At 41.4% G+C, this 24,203-nt stretch overlaps 1 protein-coding gene across 5 annotated transcripts in view; it reads left to right on the top strand.

The window, feature by feature from the left end:
* Nucleotides 1–24,203, top strand: part of ttc28 (tetratricopeptide repeat domain 28) — a 273,831-nt gene that overhangs the window by 176,883 nt on the left and 72,745 nt on the right. For all 5 annotated transcript variants that reach the window (XM_076986485.1, XM_076986484.1, XM_076986490.1 and 2 more), the window contains 2 exons: nucleotides 10,020–10,292; nucleotides 11,861–11,991. In XM_076986485.1, coding sequence (XP_076842600.1) covers nucleotides 10,020–10,292; nucleotides 11,861–11,991 — 404 coding nt within the window. The remainder of the gene's footprint in view (nucleotides 1–10,019; nucleotides 10,293–11,860; nucleotides 11,992–24,203) is intronic.

The raw sequence follows: 24,203 nt of genomic DNA, 5'->3' as shown, positions 1-24,203 counted from the left end.
AACATAAGGCAGGCATCAAATACAAAATAGACCGTAACACACAAACCGTAACCATACGAGCACCATAACACACAAACCGTAACCATACGAACACACACGTATTAAACAGAACAACCAGAGACGTTAAGCTCATAAAGAGAAACTGGACTGCACGCTATAGAAAACTAAACCTACAGGAGACTGATGGGGGGAATATACAACTGAGGAACGTAAACGGGAATCAGGCAGGGGAATGATATGAAAAGGGGAAAAAACACAAAAGGAAGCTAAATATATAAACCAAGAAAACAAAACTGGAACAAGGAAGACTAAACGGAACAAACCAGTCCTGACCAGCACACGGGAGGAGCGAAGGGAAGATATAGACTACAGAACGCAGAGCAGAACTTAGTACAGGGAAGAACAGGAAACAGGAAACACAACAATGACCAACACGGAGGACTGAAACAGATGGGATGATATACTCTGAAACAGGGGAGTGTAATGAGACTCAGGTGTGGGCACTAAAGGCAGGGGCGTGACAGACAGAGGGAGAAACCATGGGAATGGGAAAACTAGGCAGGACCAGGGAGGAGGGAGGGGCTGGGCGTGACAAAATCAAAATCAAGTTCAAAATTATTAATTATTGCACTGGGCCCGTATTTATCAAACTTCTTAGTGCTGAAAAATTCTTAGATTTGCTCCTACTCACAGAGTTAAGTGTAAGTGCCAGTTATCAAAACTCTCAAGTATAAGAATCACTCTTACTCTCCTGAAAAGTTAAGACTGCTCCAGAGGACTCACAAGTCGTTAAGAGTTGCCACCAGGGGGCTGAGATGGCACTGAGAAGACAGAGACGCGTGCGAACCTTCATTTTAGGTCAGAGCCGGCCCTGACCAATGTGGTGCCCTAGGCGAGATTTTGGTTGGCGCCCCCTGTATCATCAATCATCGGGTTGATTGTGTCACTATTAAAGAAACAAATAAAAAGCAAATGACTTAAATATTACCATATAACAAGCAATAAATATAAAGGTGTTGCACAAAAAATATTTTAAAACTATTTTACATAACGTAGTGCAGAGAACAACTTTTAAATATTAATAATAAATAAAAAAAATAAATTAAAAACAATAACTACCACCAGTGCAAATCAGGGCAATTTGCCTACTGCAACATTATTATTTCAAAAGTGCATCCGCAATATTAGTATATATTTATTTTAAGCTAAGCTAATCATAACACCTACTAAGATTGGGCAGTATGATGACAGTGGCGGTTTTCACTAAGATCATACAGAGGGGAAAAAGCCACAATGACGATTGAGTGTTAGTTGTGAGTCAAGCGAGCTGGTTTCAAAGAAAAACACAACAGCTACAGATTGGCAACATTTTGGATTTGTTTCAAATAAAAATGAGAGACCATTGGAGCACGCCCCCACGATTCTAATTCGATAATATGATTGGTTGATAAAACTGCCAATCTATAATAAAAGCTCTCAATGTAAAAGGGCCTTTCTCTCTTTTACCTAGAAACAACGGTGTGAAATATTCTGATTGGTTGATTTTTTATTTCACCGCTGAGGTTTTTTTCAAGCACAAGTACGAAAAGTGGAATTGAAAGCCGATTTATAGGAAAAATTACAAATTATTGGTGAAGCGTTATTAACATATATTACATATAATAGATAAAGCATCGTTTTTAAGATCAATTAACCTTCAGAGAAGGCGTTGAAGTCCCTGACGGTTCGCCAATGGTATAGTGTTAATTCACCACATATTACCATTATTACCTGTTTTTTGCCGCCTTTCTTCCTCCACTTTTCTCATTTTTCTACCCTGGGCACCAGAGGACTTCTGCCTTTTTGACGTCTTTACAGGGAGATGTCACTCACTCTGTGGTGTACAGAGAAACAGTAATGAGGTGCGCAGAGCGCGCGGGGGAGGGCGGGTTGGCGAGCGGGTGATAGGTGTCGTGTGTTGTTATTATAAGAATTATTAATTTGTCTAATATTATTAAACAATGAAATTATGAGCATGTGGACTTTGCTTGTTTTCAAATTTATTAGTTGTTCATTTGTTTAAAAAAAAAAAAAAAAAAAAAAAAACCGCATGCACGCGAGCGCCCCCCTGGACAGCCGGCGCCCCTAGCATTTGCCTATATCGCCTAATGGAAGGGCCGGCCCTGTTTTAGGTACACATTTCAATTTTATAGATATATAAATATGCACACAAATATGCACAATGCACAAATATGCACAATAATTAGGCATTAAGATAAGCATGGGTTAAATTTTTTTTTCTTTTTTTCGTGCAAGAGTGTAATATTCATGCTGCGATTTTCATACTTTAATTTTAAGCTTTGACTTCTGCCTTGTCAGTTATTGTATGTCATTTGGGAGTGAGTCCTCTGCCAGACTTCCTTCAGACGCTCACTTTTCCTCCGGCCATTCATGACTGGTGGTGTTTGGAAGCGCTGTCAGAGAGGGAGGGGCAGATGGAGAATCTGCGCTCAAGCCAGCAGGGTCGGGAGCACGAGCTTTAATACTGACAGATGCAATTATTTTATTAGCATCACAGTGTTTGTGTGCAAATCTAAATAAAATTTAAAAACATTGTCTTTGAGATATACTTTAGAATTTCATTAATGCAGGATCCATTCCACATATCACCAGTGTCTTCCCCCATGATACGCTGCACCACCTCACAAACTGCGCTAAGAGGCTTGCCCGGTGGTCCTCCGCCTGAATGTGATTCAGTTAGAATGTATGCAGTATCCAAAATAAATCAGAGAAAACATATGAATAACAAAAGAAAGAAGGAAATAAGAAAGAAAAAAAAAAGAAAGAAACAAATTTTTTATAAAGATTATTTATTAACTACGTAAATACGCTGTGTTATTTTACAAAAATCATGACTGCAAAATTATTAAGTTAAATGTGAAGGTATTTCAACATTTTCTGAATTTTATCTTGACATTTCTCAGGAAATATTCTTGAACATGAAATCCGATCCAGTGATTGGTTCTTGCAGGGAGTTTTGAAACGACGTCATCCAGGATCAGCTTTGCGGTACAGCCAGGTGTCGTAAATCAGCTCTGAGACGGACACTTACGAATTGCTCCTACACTTCGCTTAAAGTGAGACTGAGAGGCTTGATAACTAACTTTTAGTCTCAGCTTTTAACTAAGAATTATTTTAGACATAAGTCAATTCTTAGCAGCATTCTTAGGAGTAATTCTAAGAAGTTTGATAAATACGGGCCCAGACGTAGAGGTAGTAGACATTGTCCTGCATATGTTTAGCCAGTCATCCTCAGATAAGTTTATATTGGCTTCGTTCTCCCATCTTGACTTAACATACATTGTGGAAAGACTCCTTTCCAGCTGTAGAGATGAGTAAATTCTTGAGATTAATCCTCGGTTGGTGTTCCGTATGAGTCGATAAATATCTTAATTAAAGTCATTCCTTTTTCTCCCACCGTTTTGATGTTTTTGTTAAAGTAAGATCTCATTTGAAGATATCTAAAGAAATCATGTTTCACTAAATTGTATTTTTTTGTAAGTTGTTGATAGGTATTTAGATATTTTTTGGCAGATATTGTACAGTATGAAGTTATGCCTTTATTCATCTAATATTTAAATCTGGTGTCCAATTAAGCTGGTGTGAATTCTGTGTCATATGAACATTGCATCATGTTCCGGATCACACCAACATACCAGAAAACGTAACTGTGCCGCTCTGTAATAGTCTTCTAAGCAGGGTAAGGCCATTCCACCCTGTTCCCTGGGTAACTTTAGTGTCTGTAGTCTAATTCTTGGTTTTTGTTTTCCTCAAATAAAGGTTGAGATCATTATTTTCCACTCATGAAAATGTTTGAGCAGCCTAGGTAATATATTCATTTTTATAATATCTGTTCGGTTGGACATATTCATTGGCAACAATGACCAACGATTTAAGTCTGCTTTGATTTCAGCTGTTAGTGGGGTGTAGTTTTGCAAATAAATACCAGATAGGTCCTTAGGTATTCACACACCTAGGTATTTAATTATGGTACTTTCCCATTTAAATATTTGCCTTTTGTGAACTTTTTCCTGTGGATTATAGTTAAAGGTAAGAGTTTGAGTTTTATGTAAATTTAGTTTATAGCCTGAATATGTTCCAAATCTTTTATGCAGAAACAACAATTTAGGTAAACTTGCTTCTGGTTTGGTCAGGGTCAAAAGTATGTCATCTGCATACAGACATATTTTATATTCTGTATTCATAATCAACACGCCTGTTATATCTATATCCTCTCGAATTGCCTGTGCTAAAGGTTCGATAAAGAGAGCGAAAAGTGTGGGACTAAGAGGGCATCCTTGTCGACATCCCCTTTCAAGAGATAATGTTTTGGATAGATTCCCATTTATTTTAATTCTGGCTGTTGGAGAACAATATAAGCATTTCAGACGGTTAATCATTTGATTATCAAAACCGAATCGTTTGAGAACTAAATACAGATATTCCCATCGAAAGAATCTCATATGGGCGATAAGATGAAGAGCACATCTCACATTGTCCTGGGTATGTCAGTTTTTTACGAAACCCGTATGATCTGTATCTATCAGATCTGGGACGATATCTTCCAATCTCGTTGCTAGTGTTGATGGAAATAACCTGTAATCTATGTTAAGAACAGAAATAGGCCTAAAGGAACCACATTCTGTTTTATCTTTTCCTGTTTTAGGTATTACTGAGATCACTGCTTGTCTCCAAGACAAAGGGGGTTCTCCCCCCTTAAGAACATAATTAAAGCAGTCCTTAAGTAACGGTATTATCTTTCTAGAGGTTTTATACCACTCTGATGGGTAACCATCGGCACCTGGCATTTTATTAGTTTTCAGTCTTGATATAGCTTTATTTATTTCTTCCTCTGTTATCTCCTGAGTTAATATCCTATTTTGTTCAGTTCCTATTGATGGTAGATCTAGAGACATCAAAAACTGTGATGCATCTTCTAATTCGGCTGCTATGGGTTGGGCATAAAATTTTGTGTAATACTTTGTGTAATACATTTTGTCACATAATTTGTTAGTCTGGGGATCTTTTTCTTTCTGTATAATAATTTCTTCTTGTCTTTCTTTTATGTCCCCCTTCCATGACATAAGGTAGAGGTCTGCGCGGGACTGCTTTTTTTAATCCCGCTCCCGCCAAAAAATCGATTGTTTTAATCCCGCTCCCGCCCGCACCTGCTTGTTTTAATCCCGCTCCCGCCTGCACCGGCCAAAAAATCGCTTGTTTTAATCCCGCACCCGCCCGCCACATATATATTTCTGTCACCCGCAATCCTAATATGAATTTAATTAATTAGATTTAGTATTTGAAAATTTCTTATGTATTTATTAAAACAGCAATATAGCAATGGATCGCGCTGTCCCATTTCTTAGCACAGTCCAAACACATGCCGTCAGGTGACGTACACCAACACTTTCTGACATCTATCACAACAAGCCGATTTCCATCTCCATTAATTACAATGGAATATGACTTCCATACATCAGACTTTCCTGTAGTTGGCTTAATTGTGGTGTATTCGCCTGTTTTAATAGAATTTTCCACAGCTGAAACTGGTTGACCGTCTACAGCAGGGTTCGGCAACCTATGGCACGCGTGCCACCATTGGCACGCCGAGGCATAGTCACTGGCACGCGACACGCTGGACCAGCATCAGCAAAAATATATATAATTTAATATAAATTATTATATTAATGGATTATACTTTCGCGAGTGACCGTAGCGCGCGACTCCGCATGCACACCTCGCGCGAACGGCGGAGGCGTTTATACTTGGCGATCGATCGAGATATAATACTTCATTTGTGTCCATTTACACTCCCCCCCTCCTCGGTCAACAATTTAAACTCGCCGCCATAGTGGCACACTCATTGACTGGACATGTTAAAGTTGGCACTCCATGTCTCAAAGGTTGCCGACCCCTGGTCTACAGTCTCTGCCATTTCTGTATCAAAATGACAAAATGACGCACACTTCATGTTCACGTGATCAATTGCTTAGCCAATATTTTGAATTAGTTTATTGCTTACTTACTGAATGATTAGTTGTTTTCGTCCTGTTCCTTATGCATGGAAATCATTGCGTTGTTATTATTATAATTTTCTAGACTATTAATTTGCGGGATTTTTCTACATGTATATGCTGTCCCGCTCCCGCATCGCCTGGACTCATCAAACTCCCGCTCCCGCCAATAACAATTAAATTCTGTCCCGCGCCGCAAGATATTCTGTCGGGTGCAGACCTCTAACATAAGGTACAATTTTCGGCTTCAATGCTCAGTATTAGTTAGAGGGGGAATAAGACCGTCTGGGAGCTTCGAACTTAGGCTGCTACTTGTGTCTGTGTCATACCGGAAGTCCTGGTTGAAGGATCTTGATGCTTTCAGTCCTTTTAAGTCATCTTTATCCCCCAAGGGATCACACACAGCCACCTGCCCTAGTAAGATTTACAGGATGTGTTTTGTAACATGCTTTAAGGCTATTTTGTTGGAGTGGCTTTTTAGCGCAAAATGTGGTCTGACTGCTCGGCGTCAAGCACAGTGTGTGTGTAAGAAGCAGATTACAGGTGTTTAATGGTGTGTGTAACGTGTCTGACATACATGGATAGACAGATTTTCTCTCGCTAGAGAGGAGCTGTTGCAGTCTTAATGGAGCAGACATATGCCTACACACACACAGCTATTATTTTGGGATTTATTTTCTCCATTGACTTCTGCATTACTGTAGCAGAAGAGAGCCGGCCTGTTCTTACACCTGACCTAGAACTGTAACCTCGGTAACCAAAGGAAGTCACCCGCCTCCTGCTCTTGCTCCATTGGCTTGTGAAATAAAAGTATCACTGGCACACACAACGCCACGGCAACCAGGCCGGCAGGAGAGCAGCTCCTACCAGCTCGTACCTAAATCGATAGTGTGTGTGTGCGCACATGTGTGTGTGTGTGTGTGTGTTTGCGTGTGTATGTGTATGTGTGTGCGCGTGTATGTGTGTTTGTGTTAATGTGTGTGTGTTTGTGTTTGTGTTAATGTGTGTGTGTGATTTGTGTGTTTGTTTATGTGTGTTGGTGTGAGGTTGTGTGTGTGTGTGTTTGTGTGAGGTTGTGTGTGTGTGTGAGGTGGTTTGTGTGTGTGAGGTGGTTTGTGTGTGTGAGGTGGTTTGTGTGCGATTATGTGTGTGTGTGATTATGTGTGTGTGTGATTATGTGTGTGTGTGATTATGTGAGGTGGTTTGTGTGTGATTGTGTGAGGTGGTTTGTGTGTGATTGTGTGAGGTGGTTTGTGTGTATGTTTGTGTAAGGTGGTATGTGTGTGTGTGTTTGTGTGTGTGTTTGTGTGAGGTGGTTTGTGTGTGTGGGTGTGTTTGTGTGAGGTGGTTTGTGTGAGGTTGTGTGTGTGTGTGTGAGGTGGTTTGTGTGTGTTTGTGTGAGGTGGTTTGTGTGTGTGTGTGTGTGTTTGTGTGAGGTGGTTTTCGTGTGTATGTGTGTGTGTGTGTGTGTTTTATGTGTGGGTGTATGTGTGTGTGTTGGTGTGAGGTGGTTTGTGTGTGTGTTTGTGTAAGGTGGTATGTGTGTGTGTGTGTGTTTGTGTGAGGTGGTTTGTGTGAGGTTGTGTGTGTGTGTGAGGTGGTTTGTGTGTGTTTGTGTGAGGTGGTTTGTGTGTGTGTGTGTGTTTGTGTGAGGTGGTTTTCGTGTGTATGTGTGTGTGTGTGTGTGTTTTATGTGTGGGTGTATGTGTGTGTGTTGGTGTGAGGTGGTTTGTGTGTGTGTTTGTGTGAGGTGGTTTTTGTTTGTGTGTGTTTGTGTGAGGTGGTTTGTGTGTGTGTGTGTGTTTATCAGTGTTGGGAATGTTACTTTAAAAAAGTAATTAGTTATAGTTACTCACTACTTGTTCAAAAAGTAACTGAGTTAGTAACTGAATTACTCTATAATAAAAGTAACTCGTTACCAGGGAAAGTAACTATTTGCATTACAAATAAAATAAATAATAAATAATAAATAATGGCATATAAATAAAAGTTATATGCCAATGAATAAGGATTTTTTGAAAAAGTAAGTTTCACAGTAAGTTGCAATGAGTAGATCAGAAATGTGTTTAACTTTTGATATTTATTGCACATCAACAGACCAGTGCAGGATAAAATCCTTTAAAATCCCAAATCTTTGTAAAAAAAAAAAAAAAAAGCAAAAGTAAACAGTTACACTATATAAAGTGAATTTACATCTATCAAATTAAATTAAATTCTCTCAACCTGAGACAACTGGTTTGTTTACAACAGAAGTAAACTTAACAATAAAACCTCTATTCTTAATTAAATAAATCAAATACCCAGTCTGGTAGACATTCAGGAACTTCAAATATTTTCTTAAATAATGTTTATATCGCCACCTTGAAAATGCAAATTTTTCATCGGCTTGCTCCTGACTCGCCATTTCTGCCTCTTCTCTGTTTGTGTTGTGTCACTGGTGTGCTTCGGCACGCGTGTAAAAACACTGGCTCTGATTGGCTACCATAACGCTGCCTTAGCCAATGACTTACTGACTTGTTAAGTTAAACAGGTGTTACACCGAGAACCGTGACCTACCGAGATCTGTTGCTCCTCACTAGCCTGGGCAGGGGTCCGCTCGGATTACTGTTAGTATATCAATATATAGTAATGCACCGTTACTATATACGTGGTTTGTGTGTGTGTGTGTGTGTGTGGGTGTATATGTGTGTGTTGGTGTGAGGTGGTTTGTGTGTTTGTGTGAGGTGGTTTTCGTGTGTGTGTGTTTGTGTGAGGTGGTTTGTGTGTGTGTGTGTGTGTATTTATATTATGTGTGGGTGTGTGTGAGTTTGTGTGTGTGTGTATTGGTGTGAGGTGGTTTGTGTGTGTGTGTGTGTGTTTGTGTGAGGTGGTTTGTGTGTGTGTGTTTGTGTGAGGTGGTTTTCGTTTGTGTGAGGTGGTTTGTGTGTGTGTGTTTGTGTGAGGTGGTTTTCGTTTGTGTGAGGTGGTTTGTGTGTGTGTGTTTGTGTGAGGTGGTTTGTGTGTGTGTGTGTATGTGTGTTTATTTATTTTATGTGTGGGTGTATGTGTGTGTGTTTGTGTGTGTGTGTTGGTGTGAGGTGGTTTGTGTGTGTGTCACATGTCACAATGAGCAATTGGCTTGCTCATTAGGGTTCTGGACCCATAGTATTGTTAACCTTGTAAATCCTGTAAAGCTGCTTTGCGACAACTTGAGTTGTTAAAAGCGCTATACAAATAAACTTTGATTGATTGATTGATTGATTGTGTGTTTTTGTGTGTTTGTGTGAGGTGGTTTTCGTTTGTGTGAGGTGGTTTGTGTGTGTGTCTATTTTATGTGTGGGTGTGTGTGATAGTTTGTTTATGTATGTGTTTGTGTGAGGGGGTTTGTGTGTGTGTTGGTGTGAGGTGGTTTGTGTGTGTGTTTATGTGTGTTTGTGTGAGGTGGTTTTCGTGTGTGTGTGTGTTTGTGTGAGATATTTTGTTTATGTGTGTGTGTGTATATGTAGGGACTCTCGGCTGTTGCCTGATTAGCTTTGTTACCCCCCACCATCACACACACACACACACAGTACAGGTCACCTCTACACATATGCTCCTTCTCCGTTTCTGGCCTGAGTGTGTGAGTGTTTCAGACCTTAGACCGTCATCCGGGGTCTGTGGAGACGTCGGTGCACACAAAAACCCCAAAGATGTCAGTCATACATCTCCTGCTGTAGTTTATTACCATAGAAATCAGTGTCACAAAGACTGGACAAATCCCACAACCATAAGTTCCAACCTATTCTGCAGTTACACCAGTTCTTTTGCAGGTTAAATGAAGAGACAGCATATCAAAATGGTTTCTGTTTCTGGGATAATCATAACTGCTTTTAACACTTCTTTAAGTATCTTCTACATTTCTATATTTGTGTGTGTTCAGTGGTTTGGTAGGCACTGATGTTTTATGGCACATCCTTGTCCTGACTTGGTCCCTCCCCTCAAATACAGAGTCATTGGAACCAACCTATCAGCAGCTGCAGAAGATGAAGCTGGACAAGAGCCCGTTCGTGGTGGTGTCTGTGATTGGTCAGGAGCTACTGACCGCCTCCCATCATGGCGCGTCAGTGGTGGTCCTGGAGGCCGCGCTCAAGATTGGCACCTGCAGCCTCAAACTGCGAGGCTCTGTCTTCTCCGCCCTCAGCAGCGCCTACTGGTCATTGGGCAACACGGAGAAAAGCACCGCCTACATGCAGCAAGATCTGGAGGTTGCCAAGACCTTAGGTGAGTGCCTAGGTTAGATTTACCTCATTAACATATGCTAATTCCCATCTTAGAATGCACTGGATGGACCACACTCACTTTCTTTAGTTACTAGCACGGCTAACGTTTTGGAGTGGAACATTCTTTTAACAGTGCACGTGTCCGTGTCAACGTGACTTCATATTTTGCTAAATGAAGCTAGGCTGAGGAGAATAATGACCGTCCTTGAAAGATACGGCATGAGCCACTCTCCTGAATTAATGTACTTCAGAGGCCTTCATTCTGTTGGTTCAGAATGAGGGATGTAATCCTGACCTTAAACACACAGAAGCACGCCTCTCTTTGAGCTAATACTTCAGTAGCATTCAAGCTAAATTAAATAAATTTGACCTGAATAAGCCAGTTTTAATTAATTTTCATCATAATTACCTTACCGAAGCTTAATTAAAGCTGGTTGTTTGGTTATTTTTCAATTTTAATAAATATATTTCCATGAAATGCATGTAAGAAACACATTTTAACCTTCAGCAAAGGATGAATAGCATCTCATAAAATATACATCTAAAATGGAGAGTCCACAATATCATGAGCATTCCTGACACACCACGTCTTCTAGGTCAGGTTTGTTAGGTGCATCAAAGGGTTCGCAGTCTCACGGCCCACGTGTCCACCTCATTGCACCAACAGGATCCTCACACAGGGAGGATCCCCCACTCATCCACCATGTTTACCATCTCACAGAGTCCCTGTGAGAGGATGGGGGTGTGTGCAGGGAGCACTCGGTGTGAAGTAGTGTGTGTGTGAGGATGGGGGTGTGTGCAGGGAGCACTCGGTGTGAAGTAGTGTGTGTGTGAGGATGGGGGTGTATGCAGGGAGCACTCGGTGTGAAGTAGTGTGTGTGTGAGGATGGGGGTGTATGCAGGGAGCACTCGGTGTGAAGTAGTGTGTGTGTGCATGTGTGGCAACACTAATGAGTAGAACAATAGAAGCTCGGCAACAAGCGAATGTGAGTGCCTTTGCGATGTTGTAATCAGCATGAGCTTCTACAGATGTCCAGGAGCTAGGGACTTCTCCACGGAGGTAAGAACTTCTCCACGGAGCTAGGAACTTCTCTTTAACTACAGTGTCATTGCTGCCATATTTTCTGCCACTCGACAGAGCTGGCAAGGTTTGGCTTTTCAAATGCAGTTCACAACCTATAACCAAGGGCAAAGATCTAATCCAGTTCTGAGTGCCTGGGGTTTTCCTTCTGAGACACTGCAGCTTTAACAGCATTCAAATAGCAAGTCTGTCGTGAGACAGACAGAAAGGTAAATACTGACTCTTGAGAGTACTGGGTGTACTCTAGATGTCTCTATGAAGGCTCTATGAAGAGCTAAAAATGTAAAGAAGATCCTTGACCATCTCCTTTTCATTTCATGATCTAAGATCTAAACGTTGACATCACACATTGCTTTTTTACTGTTTAGTATTTAGATGTGCTATTTGAAAGAGGCTTTCACTGACATAGTAGGTGCCGGAAGTGTGTGGTGGAGAGCAAGAGTGTGTGTGTATCCCTGTGGTTGACCCTGCCCTGTCCTATCTCCTAGGTGACCAGACGGGGGAGTGTAGGGCCCATGGCAACCTGGGCTCCGCTTTCTTCTCCAAGGGCAATTACCGCGAGGCTCTGACCAATCACAGGCATCAGCTTGTCTTGGCCATGAAGCTGAAGGACAGAGAGGTAAAGGGAGGAGTGTGTGTGTGTGTGTGTGTGTGTGTGTGTGTGTGTGTGTGTGTGTGCGCGAGTGTGTGTGTGTTTGGGCGCGAGTGCGAATGCGTGTGTGTGTTTGTAAGTGTGTATGTGGACAAGTGTGTATTTCTCTCTTATCTCTCTAAAAGAAATGTTTGTCGTATCATTTGTCAGAGCACAGCAGTTTCTGCCATAAGAATAACAAATGTTATTGTCAGAGTAACAGGTTTGGTCCAGTGGCCGTCATATATCTGGATTCATTTTGGCTGCTGACTGAGCTATCCAGCCTACATCTCCCCCAAACCCCCCCCCCCCTTTTTTTTTTAAAGAGAAAGGGAAGGGGGAGGAGTCAGAATCAGAAACCCCACCTCCCGTGAGCACAGATGCTTGGCTTGGGTGCCGGGCGCTATCACACATGGCAGCACATGCTGACACCAATTAAAGCCTCAGCCGTCAGACAGCGGCGACCGTCACTGCTGCCGCAATGCATGCTGGGTGTCACATTCACACTGCTGTCCTCTGCTTGGGTAGTGAAAGAACAAATGCCGCAAATGAGGTGTGTGTGTGTGTGTGTGTGTGTGTGTGTGTGTGTGTGTGTGTGTGTGTGTGGGACTAGATGAAATACCCTCATCTGCCAGGGTTCATCATCACTCTTCAGAAGGTCACAGCCATGCTGGTTGTATCTGCCTCCTGTAATGATGCTTTTGTCTCTGTTCTTTATCACCACGGCCCAGTGAGCACCTCACTGTACAGACTCATCACTTGTCAATAAGGAGCTCAGTTATATGACCTGGTGTATGTGGGGGCACCTGACAGCACAGATTCACTACCATTAGACAAAGGGGCTTCCGGATCATTCTACTGGAACTATGGCAGTAAAGCTTTTAGTAATCAGAACAACACCTACTATTACCTTTCCACAGCTGGATCTGCTGTTGTAGTTCCACAGCTGGATCTGCTGTTGTAGTTCCACAGCTGGAGCTGCTGACGTAGTTCCACAGCTGGAGCTGCTGACGTAGTTCCACAGCTGGAGCTGCTGATGTAGTTGCTGAGAACAGGCAGGTTGTGAAGAGTAGTCTGGAATTAGACTAAAAATAACTGTAAATCATCCACTTTGGTGGGAAAATGAAGAGAGAAGTGGTGATTCCCACAACTCCAAAAACTCTGTTTGTGTAATTGCATTTATCTGCTGCATGAATGATTATTTTTCTAAATTTATTTGTTACGTGAGGAGTATTCAGTGTTGTCATGGTCACTCCCTCCTCATCACAGCGGTTCCCCCTGCAACACCTTTTGTTTTGATCTTGTTCCCTGGTTTCCTTTTTGTGTGCATTTATTTTGAATTTCCTTGTTGTGTCTGCCTTCACATCCCATCCTTGTCACCTGCCGTTTTCACCTGCACCTAGCCCGTGTCTTCAGTGTATGTTTGCTGGTTATTGCATATAGTACAGGTTGTTTTCCTCTGTTGTGTTGGTTTGTCTATGTCTCGGTATGTTTATGTCCTGGTCATCGTTTATTGAAGTGTCTGTATTTTGTCTAAGTAGTACTTGGTTGTTATCTTTAGTCTTGTTTGGTTTAGCTGTGATGTTTGCCTACTTGTGATTGTCTTAGTTTCTCTCAGAATAAACCCAACAATAACTCGCAATTGTGTCCATGCTCTACCACCCCTGAGTCAGCAATGTGTTTCACTGATAGAGTGTGCGGCTCCAATGGTGTGCATGTGTCTGTGTGGTACAAGTGTGCAGTGGCGCAAAAAGGGGGTATGTGGCGTATGCGACGCATAGGGGCGCTGCACTAGAGGGGGCGCCAAATCGATGCCAGAAAATTATTTGCCGAGTTGGTGGGGATGGGGGTGGAGTGCGGGGGGCGCCGATAGTATGTTTGCATACACCTCAGAAAGTATGTAGTTGCAACCCTGCAAGTGTGTAATTGTGTGTGTGTGTGTAATTGTGTGTGTGTGTGTGTGTGTAACACATCTCTCAGCATTTGAGAATATAAAAAAAAATGTATTGTTTAGTGTAATGTCAGTACATCGTTAAACATACGACAGCAGGTAACAGAACTGAAGTCAAGCCAAGTCAACTTTTTTATATAGTGTTTTTTACAACCAGTCACAAAGCCACTTTACAAGCACAAGGGTCCAGATCCAAGCCAAGGGTGAGGAAAAACTAGGCAGGGATTAGTAAGTAATCTTGGGAGGACCAAGACTCAAAAGGGAACCCATCCTCCATTGGGCGGCCCAGCTAGGAGAAGTCCATATTTATAGTTCTATTTCTAGGACGAGCAGTACAGTCCCTTCAATTTGGATGTTGGGCTTCGGATAGGGGACAGACCAGACCATTTTCTAGGTGCTTTAATGGAATTGTCTATGTAGAAGCATGTAACCAGGATATAAAATATAGGTTAAGTATGAAAAAAATAAAAAAAACAAATACTCCACACCTTCATATATACATTCACACAAGGCTTGATTAAATAGTAATCAAGCAAGGGTACACTTGCTGCCTGTTCCTTACATTATCTTTATGCCTTCTGTTTTAATGTGTTTTGTAAAGCGTCTTTGAGCACTGTGGAAAGCGCTATATAAATAAAATGTATTATTATTAGTAAGTAAATTTTTATTTATGTAGCACATTTATAAACCAATCTGCTGTACAAAAAACAAAGAACATTTCCTGCCTTTAATCATCAACTTCACACATAAAACATGCATTAGCATTAGCAGGGTTGCCAACTGTCACGCATTGAGCGTGAGACACACGCATTTGACCGTTTTCACACGCTCTCACGCCACACTTCCGATATCTCACGCCGAAAAAAAAAACTAGTTTATTAACCTCTGATCCACATTTATGATTCAATGAGTTACTAGTTCGCTCTGGCGCCAACAACCGGCGATCGATAGATCGCGATATAATACTTAATTTGTGTCCATTTTATGTTCACTACGTTACGTCAGTGGTGGACGAAGTACAGCAATTATGTACTTGAGTAAAAGTACAGTTACCTTGCATTGAATATTACTCAAGTAAAAGTAAAAGTATTCACCTCAATTTTTTACTTGAGTAGAAGTACAAAAGTATCTGCCTTCAAAAATACTTAAGTATTAAAAGTAAAAGTAAAAACTTTTTTTTTCTTAGCATCATATCAAAACCCCTAGGCCTACTCGATCAACAAGTGAACAACAAAACAGTGCCTTACATTTGCCTAGCAAACACAAAATACTCAAAACTATATTATATTTAAGTAAGACCAAGTGCTTTTGAAGCAACAACACAAAAAGCATTCATTCAAGTTTCATTATTTTATTTTTCATTCATTTCGCTTGTCATAAAACTAATAACAAATAACAAACACCATCACAACTGATGAAAATCAATAAAAACACAACTGATAAATCATTCACTATAAACATTACATTTGATGAAGCATTACCTAAGTTTTGAAGAGGCGATACAGTATATGAAGAGGTTATACGTTGTCCACCACATGGCGGGATAGGGAAGCTTAGCACATAGAACTAGAACTGTGTGCAGCCCAACCAACTGAACTCATAATATTAAACTTGGCCAAATAATTAATAATTATTATTATACCACAGTTAGTTCCGACCCTACAATGTGATTGGCTGAGAGGCGATCTAGGAGTGCCAATATTACACGTTATAGCACTGTCACCGAAGCTCTCCATGTATTACTCCGCCACATACAGGTAACCTAGCAACGCAGCAGCGTTTATAGGCCAAACAGCGCAACTACAAACAAGCAGCAACATTATCAAAATGAATTACAGGGAGTTCGTTAAATCTATTGGCTTCGAAAGCATTTGTTTCGATCTGAAACAGGAGGATGAAGCTATAAATGACCAGCCTGATTCCTCCAATGAGCCAAGGTTTGTCACGCTTACAAACAATGATTTGGATGGGCTGGAAATGCAGAGAAACGAAGTTAATACCGTAAAACAAACGTCCTGGGCTTTTAATGTATTTAAATCCTGGTTAAAGTGCAACGACATTGCAGTCGATTTTAGTATTATCAACAAAAATGAAATGAATCAGCTTTTACGACGTTTTTATGGATCCGTCAGAAACGTGAAGGGAGACTTGGCATCAGCAGCTTCGTTGGTTTAAAGCCTGGTTTATACTTTCGCGAGTGACTGTAGCGCGCGGCTCCGCCCACCTCGCGCGACCCTGCGCGAGCGGTATACTTTCGCGAACGTCGCGAGCGTCGCTGCAGTGTTCTCCGAAACGATAGGTGGCGATAGGTGGCAGTGGAGAATAAAAAACCCCTGCAAAACCGGTGAAAGAACATTTTACCTGACCAGAGACCGTATATATACACCAGGCATCAAACATAAATATGACTTTGCAATATTGTCCGAAACTATATGTGGTAGTATAAAGAAACACCCCTCAAAAAAAGGGAATGAACATTTACCTGACACATTTTAATGTTGCTTTGTGTTTCAGGTTTGAAAAGTGCTGGAATTTAGGCTAAAGTACATTAAAATGTTGAAATTACGTTAACAAATACGAGCCTCTTGTAATTCCAGGACGAAACATGAGAGAACGTGAAGACGTTAAGATTGGGCGTTTTGAAAATAAACAACCATTAAATAATGTGATAAAAAAGCAAATTATTTCGATTCATTTCGAGTATATGTATAAATATTTAACTTAATTAAGTTTAACGTGCTGGGAAATATTGAAATGGACCTTTAAGGTGACGTACAAGTGCTTTAATTCCACCTTGTATAGGTGTATGAACCCGGCAAACATGACTTTGTCCATCGCGCTGAAGCGCGGCGCGCGCGCGAAGTTACAAAATTCGAGAGGTGCACGACCTCGCGCACGGGCGGAGCCACAGCGATTACGTCATTTTCGCCGCGCGGACCCTTGCGCCGCTCGCGGCGCGTCGAGTATAAACCAGGCTTAAGAGCTGGACTGAACAGATACCTGAACGAACCTCCAATCAGCAGTGGATGGACAATAATTGTTGTACTTTATTTTTAATAAATACAACTTAATCAACAGTTGTTTTTGTGTATATTTACCTCTATAATATTTATTGGGTAAGGCTGTTCCAGTGTTGTATAAGTTTAGCAGCGAGCCATTGAATGGAACTATTTTAACTGGCGGAGTGTTTTTAACCAAACAGGTCGTATTTTCTCGTCCTCTTTAACTCAAAATCTTACACTCGTGCTATAACGGGTAATATTGGCACTGTGCTGATCTACGGCACTCGGCCTACGACCGCAGCGCCAATATTACACGTTATAGCACGAACCTCGAGTGTATTATTGCGTAAATAATTAATATAATAATAATAATTTTAATAATTTTGCTTCGCTTCGCTCATATTTGCTTGCCTTCGCCTCCCTCATAGGAATGAATTGCGAAGTTCGCTTCGCTTGGCCAAATTCGCGTGTATGTGTCCCCGGCTTTAACGTTTTATGTGGGAGTCTCCTGTGTTAAACTGGTGCTTAGCATCTCCACAGATTGCAATTTGGGTACTAGCACATTGCTTTGAATAAAAGCATCTGTTAAAAGTTGTGTATTTCAATGTGATATAATTAACCAGGGTATATAAACCATAAACCACCCTGTTGGTAGTACATTTATGGCATTTAGCAGACGCTCTTATCCAGAGCGACTTACAAAAGTGCTATGTAGTTGCTTGGAATCTCCAAGGTAGAATAGATAGTCCTGAACACAAGGTACTCTAAGCTGGAAAAACCACTAGACGAAAGTCAAATGATACCTAACAATTATACCTGAATATACACATCCCCTGAGGAAAAAGACAGTAAACAATTCCTATAACCCAATTATGCACAATACCTGAGGAAAGAGACGATAAAGTACAATAGACAAAGCATAATTATGCAAAGTGCACTTGAAAGAGGTGGGTCTTCAGTCGGCGTCTGAAGACAGCAAGTGACTCCGATGTTCGGACACACAAGGGAAGTTCATTCCACCACCTTGGAGCCAGGACAGAGAAAAGTCTGGATGCTTGTCTCCCATGTGTCCTGGATGATGGAGGGTCAAGACGAGACATACTTGAGGCGCGGAGGGCTCTAGGTATGCATCTGGGTTTTACCATGGCCATCAAGTAAGGAGGAGCTGGACCATTCTTTGCTTTGTAGGCCAGCACCAGGGTTTTATATTTGATGCAGGCAGCTACCGGAAGCCAGTGGAGGGAGGACAGCAAGGGAGTGACATGGCTGAACTTGGGAAGGTTGAAGACCAACCGAGCTGCAGCGTTCTGGATCAGTTGCAGGGGTTTGATGGCATGCATAGGAAGACCAGCCAGTAGGGAGTTGCAGTAGTCCAGTCTTGAGATAACAAGGGACTGGACAAGGACCTGAGTGGCCTCCCTAGTACTCCCTAGTACTCATCTAATGGCGAACTTACCTCGATGTTTTTATTCAAGTTTGACGGCGAGTTCATAAATGATGACCGTGATGTGTTCTTCGGAATGCAGAGGAGACACTTGAAGGAATACGAATCATTTTTCTTTTCGAGGAATTAAAACAATTCGGCTAAATAAGTCCAGGGGTGTTGGGGAAAGCCATCTGTTGCAGCCGTGTCAGATCCTCAGCCAATTAGCGTACAAATCTTAATCTCTTACTGAGCACTGATTGGTTATAGTCTTTTATTAAGCGTTGATTTAAAAATAGAAAAGGAACGAGATGTTTCTGTAAATGTAACGAAGTGAAAAGTAAAAAGTTTTGCTTTGAAATGTAGTGAAGTAAAAGTATAAAGTCTTACCAAATAAAAGTACTTGAGTAAAGTACAGATACATGGAAATGTTACTTAAGTACAGTAACGAATTACATTTACTTCGTTACTGTCCACCACTGCGTTACGTCCCCCCCTCCGCTCAACAACTTACTTCTTGATGAGACAAAAGCATGGACCACCCTCTTTGCATCTGTTATTGAAAGTAAATGTCTCAGATTGGCAATATTACGTAAATGGAAAAAGGCAGTCTTAGTGACACTAAGACTAAACCCACTCAGGTCCACAACTATTAACTACACCCACTCAGGTCCACAACTATTAACTAAACCCACTCAGGTCCACAACTATTAACTACACCCACTCAGGTCCACAACTATTAACTACACCCACTCAGGTCCACAACTATTAACTACACCCACTCAGGTCCACAACTATTAACTACACCCACTCAGGTCCACAACTATTAACTACACCCACTCAGGTCCACAACTATTAACTACACCCACTCAGGTCCACAACTATTAACTACACCCACTCAGGTCCACAACTATTAACTAAACCCACTCAGGTCCACAACTATTAACTAAACCCACTCAGGTCCACAACTATTAACTACACCCACTCAGGTCCACAACTATTAACTACACCCACTCAGGTCCACAACTATTAACTACACCCACTCAGGTCCACAACTATTAACTACACCCACTCAGGTCCACAACTATTAACTACACCCACTCAGGTCCACAACTATTAACTACACCCACTCAGGTCCACAACTATTAACTACACCCACTCAGGTCCACAACTATTAACTACACCCACTCAGGTCCACAACTATTAACTAAACCCACTCAGGTCCACAACTATTAACTACACCCACTCAGGTCCACAACTATTAACTAAACCCACTCAGGTCCACAACTATTAACTAAACCCACTCAGGTCCACAACTATTAACTAAACCCACTCAGGTCCACAACTATTAACTACACCCACTCAGGTCCACAACTATTAACTACACCCACTCAGGTCCACAACTATTAACTACACCCACTCAGGTCCACAACTATTAACTACACCCATTCAGGTCCACAACTATTAACTCCAATAGTTAATTAATAAATCCAATTTTAGTTAATTTCAACCCCCAGCTATCTAGCTAGTTCTCCCCTGTAAAATATAACAGCTACCAACTATGGAGGGTTCTGATGAGCGCCCTTTCCGAGACACAAGAATGATTGGCTTTTATTGCTCTCGACTGACGGGGGACAGAAAAACGCCAGCCCATCCCACCCAGAGATCAGCAGCGGTTCTTCCCCCCTGGACTCCCAGTCGTGGGTGACTATGGCATCTCCACGGCTCTAACCCCCACCATGACAGGGGCTTTTCTGTTGAGCCATTTAATGGCAACGGTATGGTGTAGGGCAAAGCCCTCAGCCTCCACCAGCTTGTCTGCATCCTCCATTGTGCTGAAGGAGGCTGCTCTAAAAGGGTCTCTCTCTCTTCCTCTCCAGTTCTCCTTCAACTGCTCCATCACACTCTCCAGTAGTTTGTGTGACGGAGAATGCGGTTTAATCTCATCCCAATGACATTTCTCGTGTATTCATTAGACGCAGGCCTTTTAGGTGTGACAGCGGTCATAATTGCGTTGGTTTTATTTGGTGTGAGTGCCCTCCTGATGGCTCCCGCTCTCCCCAGCGCTAACTGGCTGTGGCTGGTTCTTATTACCTGCGGTCTCTGTCCTTTGCACAATTAACAAACATGCCGTGAAGGCATGCTTCATTTAGGGCCATTTAAAAATTGCCATTTTGTTCCAAGGTAGGCTAGACAGATGTAATGGGTTGTGTGTGTATATGCATGTGAGTGTGTGGGGGTATGTCTGTGTGTGCTGGGGGTTGGTGTGTGTGTGTGGTTGTGTGTGCTGGGAGGTGGTGTGGGTGTGGGTGTGTGTGTTTATGTGTGGGGGAGGTGGTGTGTCTGAAAGAGTCCACCTGTGTACTTTGTCTCATAATTTTTCCTCACTGGCGTGTTTAAATTTGCGTAAAGTAACTTCCATTTGTGTCTTACTTGAGATGTCCTGAAGACCTTGTTTACTCTGTGTGTGTGTGTGTGTGTGTGTGTGTGTGTGTGTGTGTGTGCGCGCCCAACACCAAGGTGGTGTTTACTCCTTTACTCCAGTACTCCTGAAGTGTGTGTGTGTGTTTGCACATAGCTGATTTTGTGTATTCGTGTATATGTAATCACTTGCTTTGAGACATGAGATCTAGGGGTCATTAAGAACTGTGATTCTGTGTGTGCTTTAGGACTGAGGGTCTGGAGGCAAGAGTATTTAATCAGGAACCAAACCATTACTTGCCAGACACACCAGCTTTTACTGACACACACAGCTGACCCTGTACCAGCTTCAGTATGAGTAGATGTTCCCATAAGGGAAAATGTTATATTTTCAAAATTGCAAGTAGCATTTAGCTGGTGTCCATAAAAATGCATTGTTTTAAAATATGAGATTTTAAATATGAGAAAGACCACAGTATTTCCCCTTGGTGTACCCAGGTAAAGATTAGTAACCGAGTTGGTGTGGGAATAGCAGTATCTACATACACTCCTGGAACAGTCTGGAAGATAATGGCATGCAGTGAGAGTGTGTGCAGCACGTGAGACCAGCCCCCCCCCCGACAAGCCGAGATTAGAGTCTGGAATGTGTGGCTGTAACGGAGATTAATGTCTGCTGTGTTATTGACTGTCCCCTCCTCCAGCTCTGTAACGGAGTTCCTTCCTTCCGTTATCAGTCCCTTAACCCCCCAAATGTCCTGCATCGCGGGACGGCTCCTCACAGACAGCTCATTCAGAACAGAGCGACGGCATTCGCATGCAACGGAAATGCACTACAAATCAACCCGTTAGTGATGCGCAGGAACTGTCCATACAGCCTTGTCCACATGGAGGACACACAGAACTGATATACTGGTTAGACGTAATGCTGACAGATTCAGCTCTCACCTCACAACAAAGACAAGTCAACACAACACATCTTTAATGTACATCGGTATATGTATAAAGCTGCCAGTTAAATCCTTTTGGGGTGTGGGGGTTGGGGGTGGATAACAGTTGTCTAGTTTGATAGTAGAGAAGCTAACTCAGAATTATGTTCCTCATGTTCCTGAGGTTATTAGCTGTTATAAGCTGTGTCCTTTCATACTGAGTTGTGAGCTACAGCTATAGGGTGAAAGATGTGCCGCACATTTCTTTCTGTCTCTGAAGTTTGAATAACTTTAAAAGTGTGATAATTTCAAAATAAAGCTATAATTTAGCTTTAAAAATAAAATCTTTGGGCCACTATCTTGACATGCCTGATTTTATTATGTTCTGAGATAATATTGACAGAAAAAGGGCAAAATTGTCTAAATGGTGTTACCATAAAAATGCAGCACCAAGAATATAAGTTGTTGAAAAAATGTGTAATGATATTCTAAACAGCCTCTGAAATACACTAGATTAAATAATACACAAGATTAAATAATCTTAATTTTTTTAATATCAAATAATAATAAAGAAACATGGCAGTTCTGAATATTTCCATTAACATGGGGAATCATGTTTGCCACGTCAAATGTCCGGTATGTCTTCTGGTGTAACCACCCTTTTTGGAGCCATTTTGAACATTTTGCGCCAGAAGATCATGTAACAGAATGTGATGTTAAACAGAAGGACCTCTGAAGAACCCAACTGCCACACGTCAAGATTAGTAACTCTATGTAATATTTGACAAAATAAAACAGATTCAGTTCATGGTCAGGTATGATTAGAATATATGTCATATGGTATGACCTCAGTAAAATATTAATAAACATAAATCATCATAAAATATTCAAGTTAATATGAAAAATAGTTTGAAATATTCAAACCAAGGTCAAGTGCATGCAAAATTTGGTTTCAATTTGAAATGTCATGTGGAGTAACCGGGTTACACCATTGCACCATTTCCTTTATGAGACAAATTTAATCAATTTATGGAGAATATTTCTACTTTTGTAGTTTATAATAATAATAATAATAATAATAAAATTATTATTGTTGTTGTTGGTGTTATTATTACAATTATAATATACCATAATATGCAGCTTGAAATGTAGTCTAAAAAGAATGATAACATCTCTAAATGAAATCTGTTTTTAATTTCACATTTCTATAGGATACTGCACATAAACAAGAAGTATGTAGGTGGAAACCTGTGTATGCAAACAGGTAATAGATTCCTCTTACAAGTAAAGGAAAAGTGTCTCGCCACAGAGTGCATGTTAATATGGATCCTGCTGCAAGGGCAAATTACCTTGTTAAAATAAGACAAAGATACACTACACACACCCTCACATACACATGATAGTGTTTCATGAGATACACTACATACACCCTCACATACACATGATAGTGTTTCATGAGATACACTACACACACCCTCACATACACACGCTAGTGTTTCATGAGATACACTACACACACCCTCACATACACACGCTAGTGTTTCATGAGATACACTACACACACCCTCACATACACATGCTAGTGTTTCATGAGATACACTACATACACCCTCACATACACATGCTAGTGTTTCATGAGATACACTACACACACCCTCACATACACACGCTAGTGTTTCATGAGATACACTACACACACCCTCACATACACACGCTAGTGTTTCATGAGATACACTACACACACCCTCACATACACATGCTAGTGTTTCATGAGATACACTACATACACCCTCACATACACATGCTAGTGTTTCATGAGATACACTACACACACCCTCACATACACACGCTAGTGTTTCATGAGATACACTACACACACCCTCACATACACACGCTAGTGTTTCATGAGATACACTACACACACCCTCACATACACACGCTAGTGTTTCATGAGATACACTACACACACCCTCACATACACATGCTAGTGTTTCATGAGATACACTACATACACCCTCACATACACACGATAGTGTTTCATGAGATACACTACACACACCCTCACATACACAGGCTAGTGTTTCATGAGATACACTACATACACCCTCACATACACACGCTAGTGTTTCATGAGATACACTACACACACCCTCACATACACAGGCTAGTGTTTCATGAGATACACTACATACACCCTCACATACACAGGCTAGTGTTTCATGAGATACACTACACACACCCTCACATACACAGGCTAGTGTTTCATGAGATACACTACACACACCCTCACATACACACGCTAGTGTTTCATGAGATACACTACACACACCCTCACATACACAGGCTAGTGTTTCATGAGATACACTACACACACCCTCACATACACATGCTAGTGTTTCATGAGATACACTACATACACCCTCACATACACAGGCTAGTGTTTCATGAGATACACTACACACACCCTCACATACACA

The sequence above is a fragment of the Brachyhypopomus gauderio genome, unplaced genomic scaffold (assembly GCF_052324685.1).
Source record: "Brachyhypopomus gauderio isolate BG-103 unplaced genomic scaffold, BGAUD_0.2 sc47, whole genome shotgun sequence".
Taxonomy (NCBI): Eukaryota; Metazoa; Chordata; class Actinopteri; order Gymnotiformes; family Hypopomidae; genus Brachyhypopomus; species Brachyhypopomus gauderio.
This window is presented reverse-complemented; position numbering and strand designations above follow the sequence as displayed.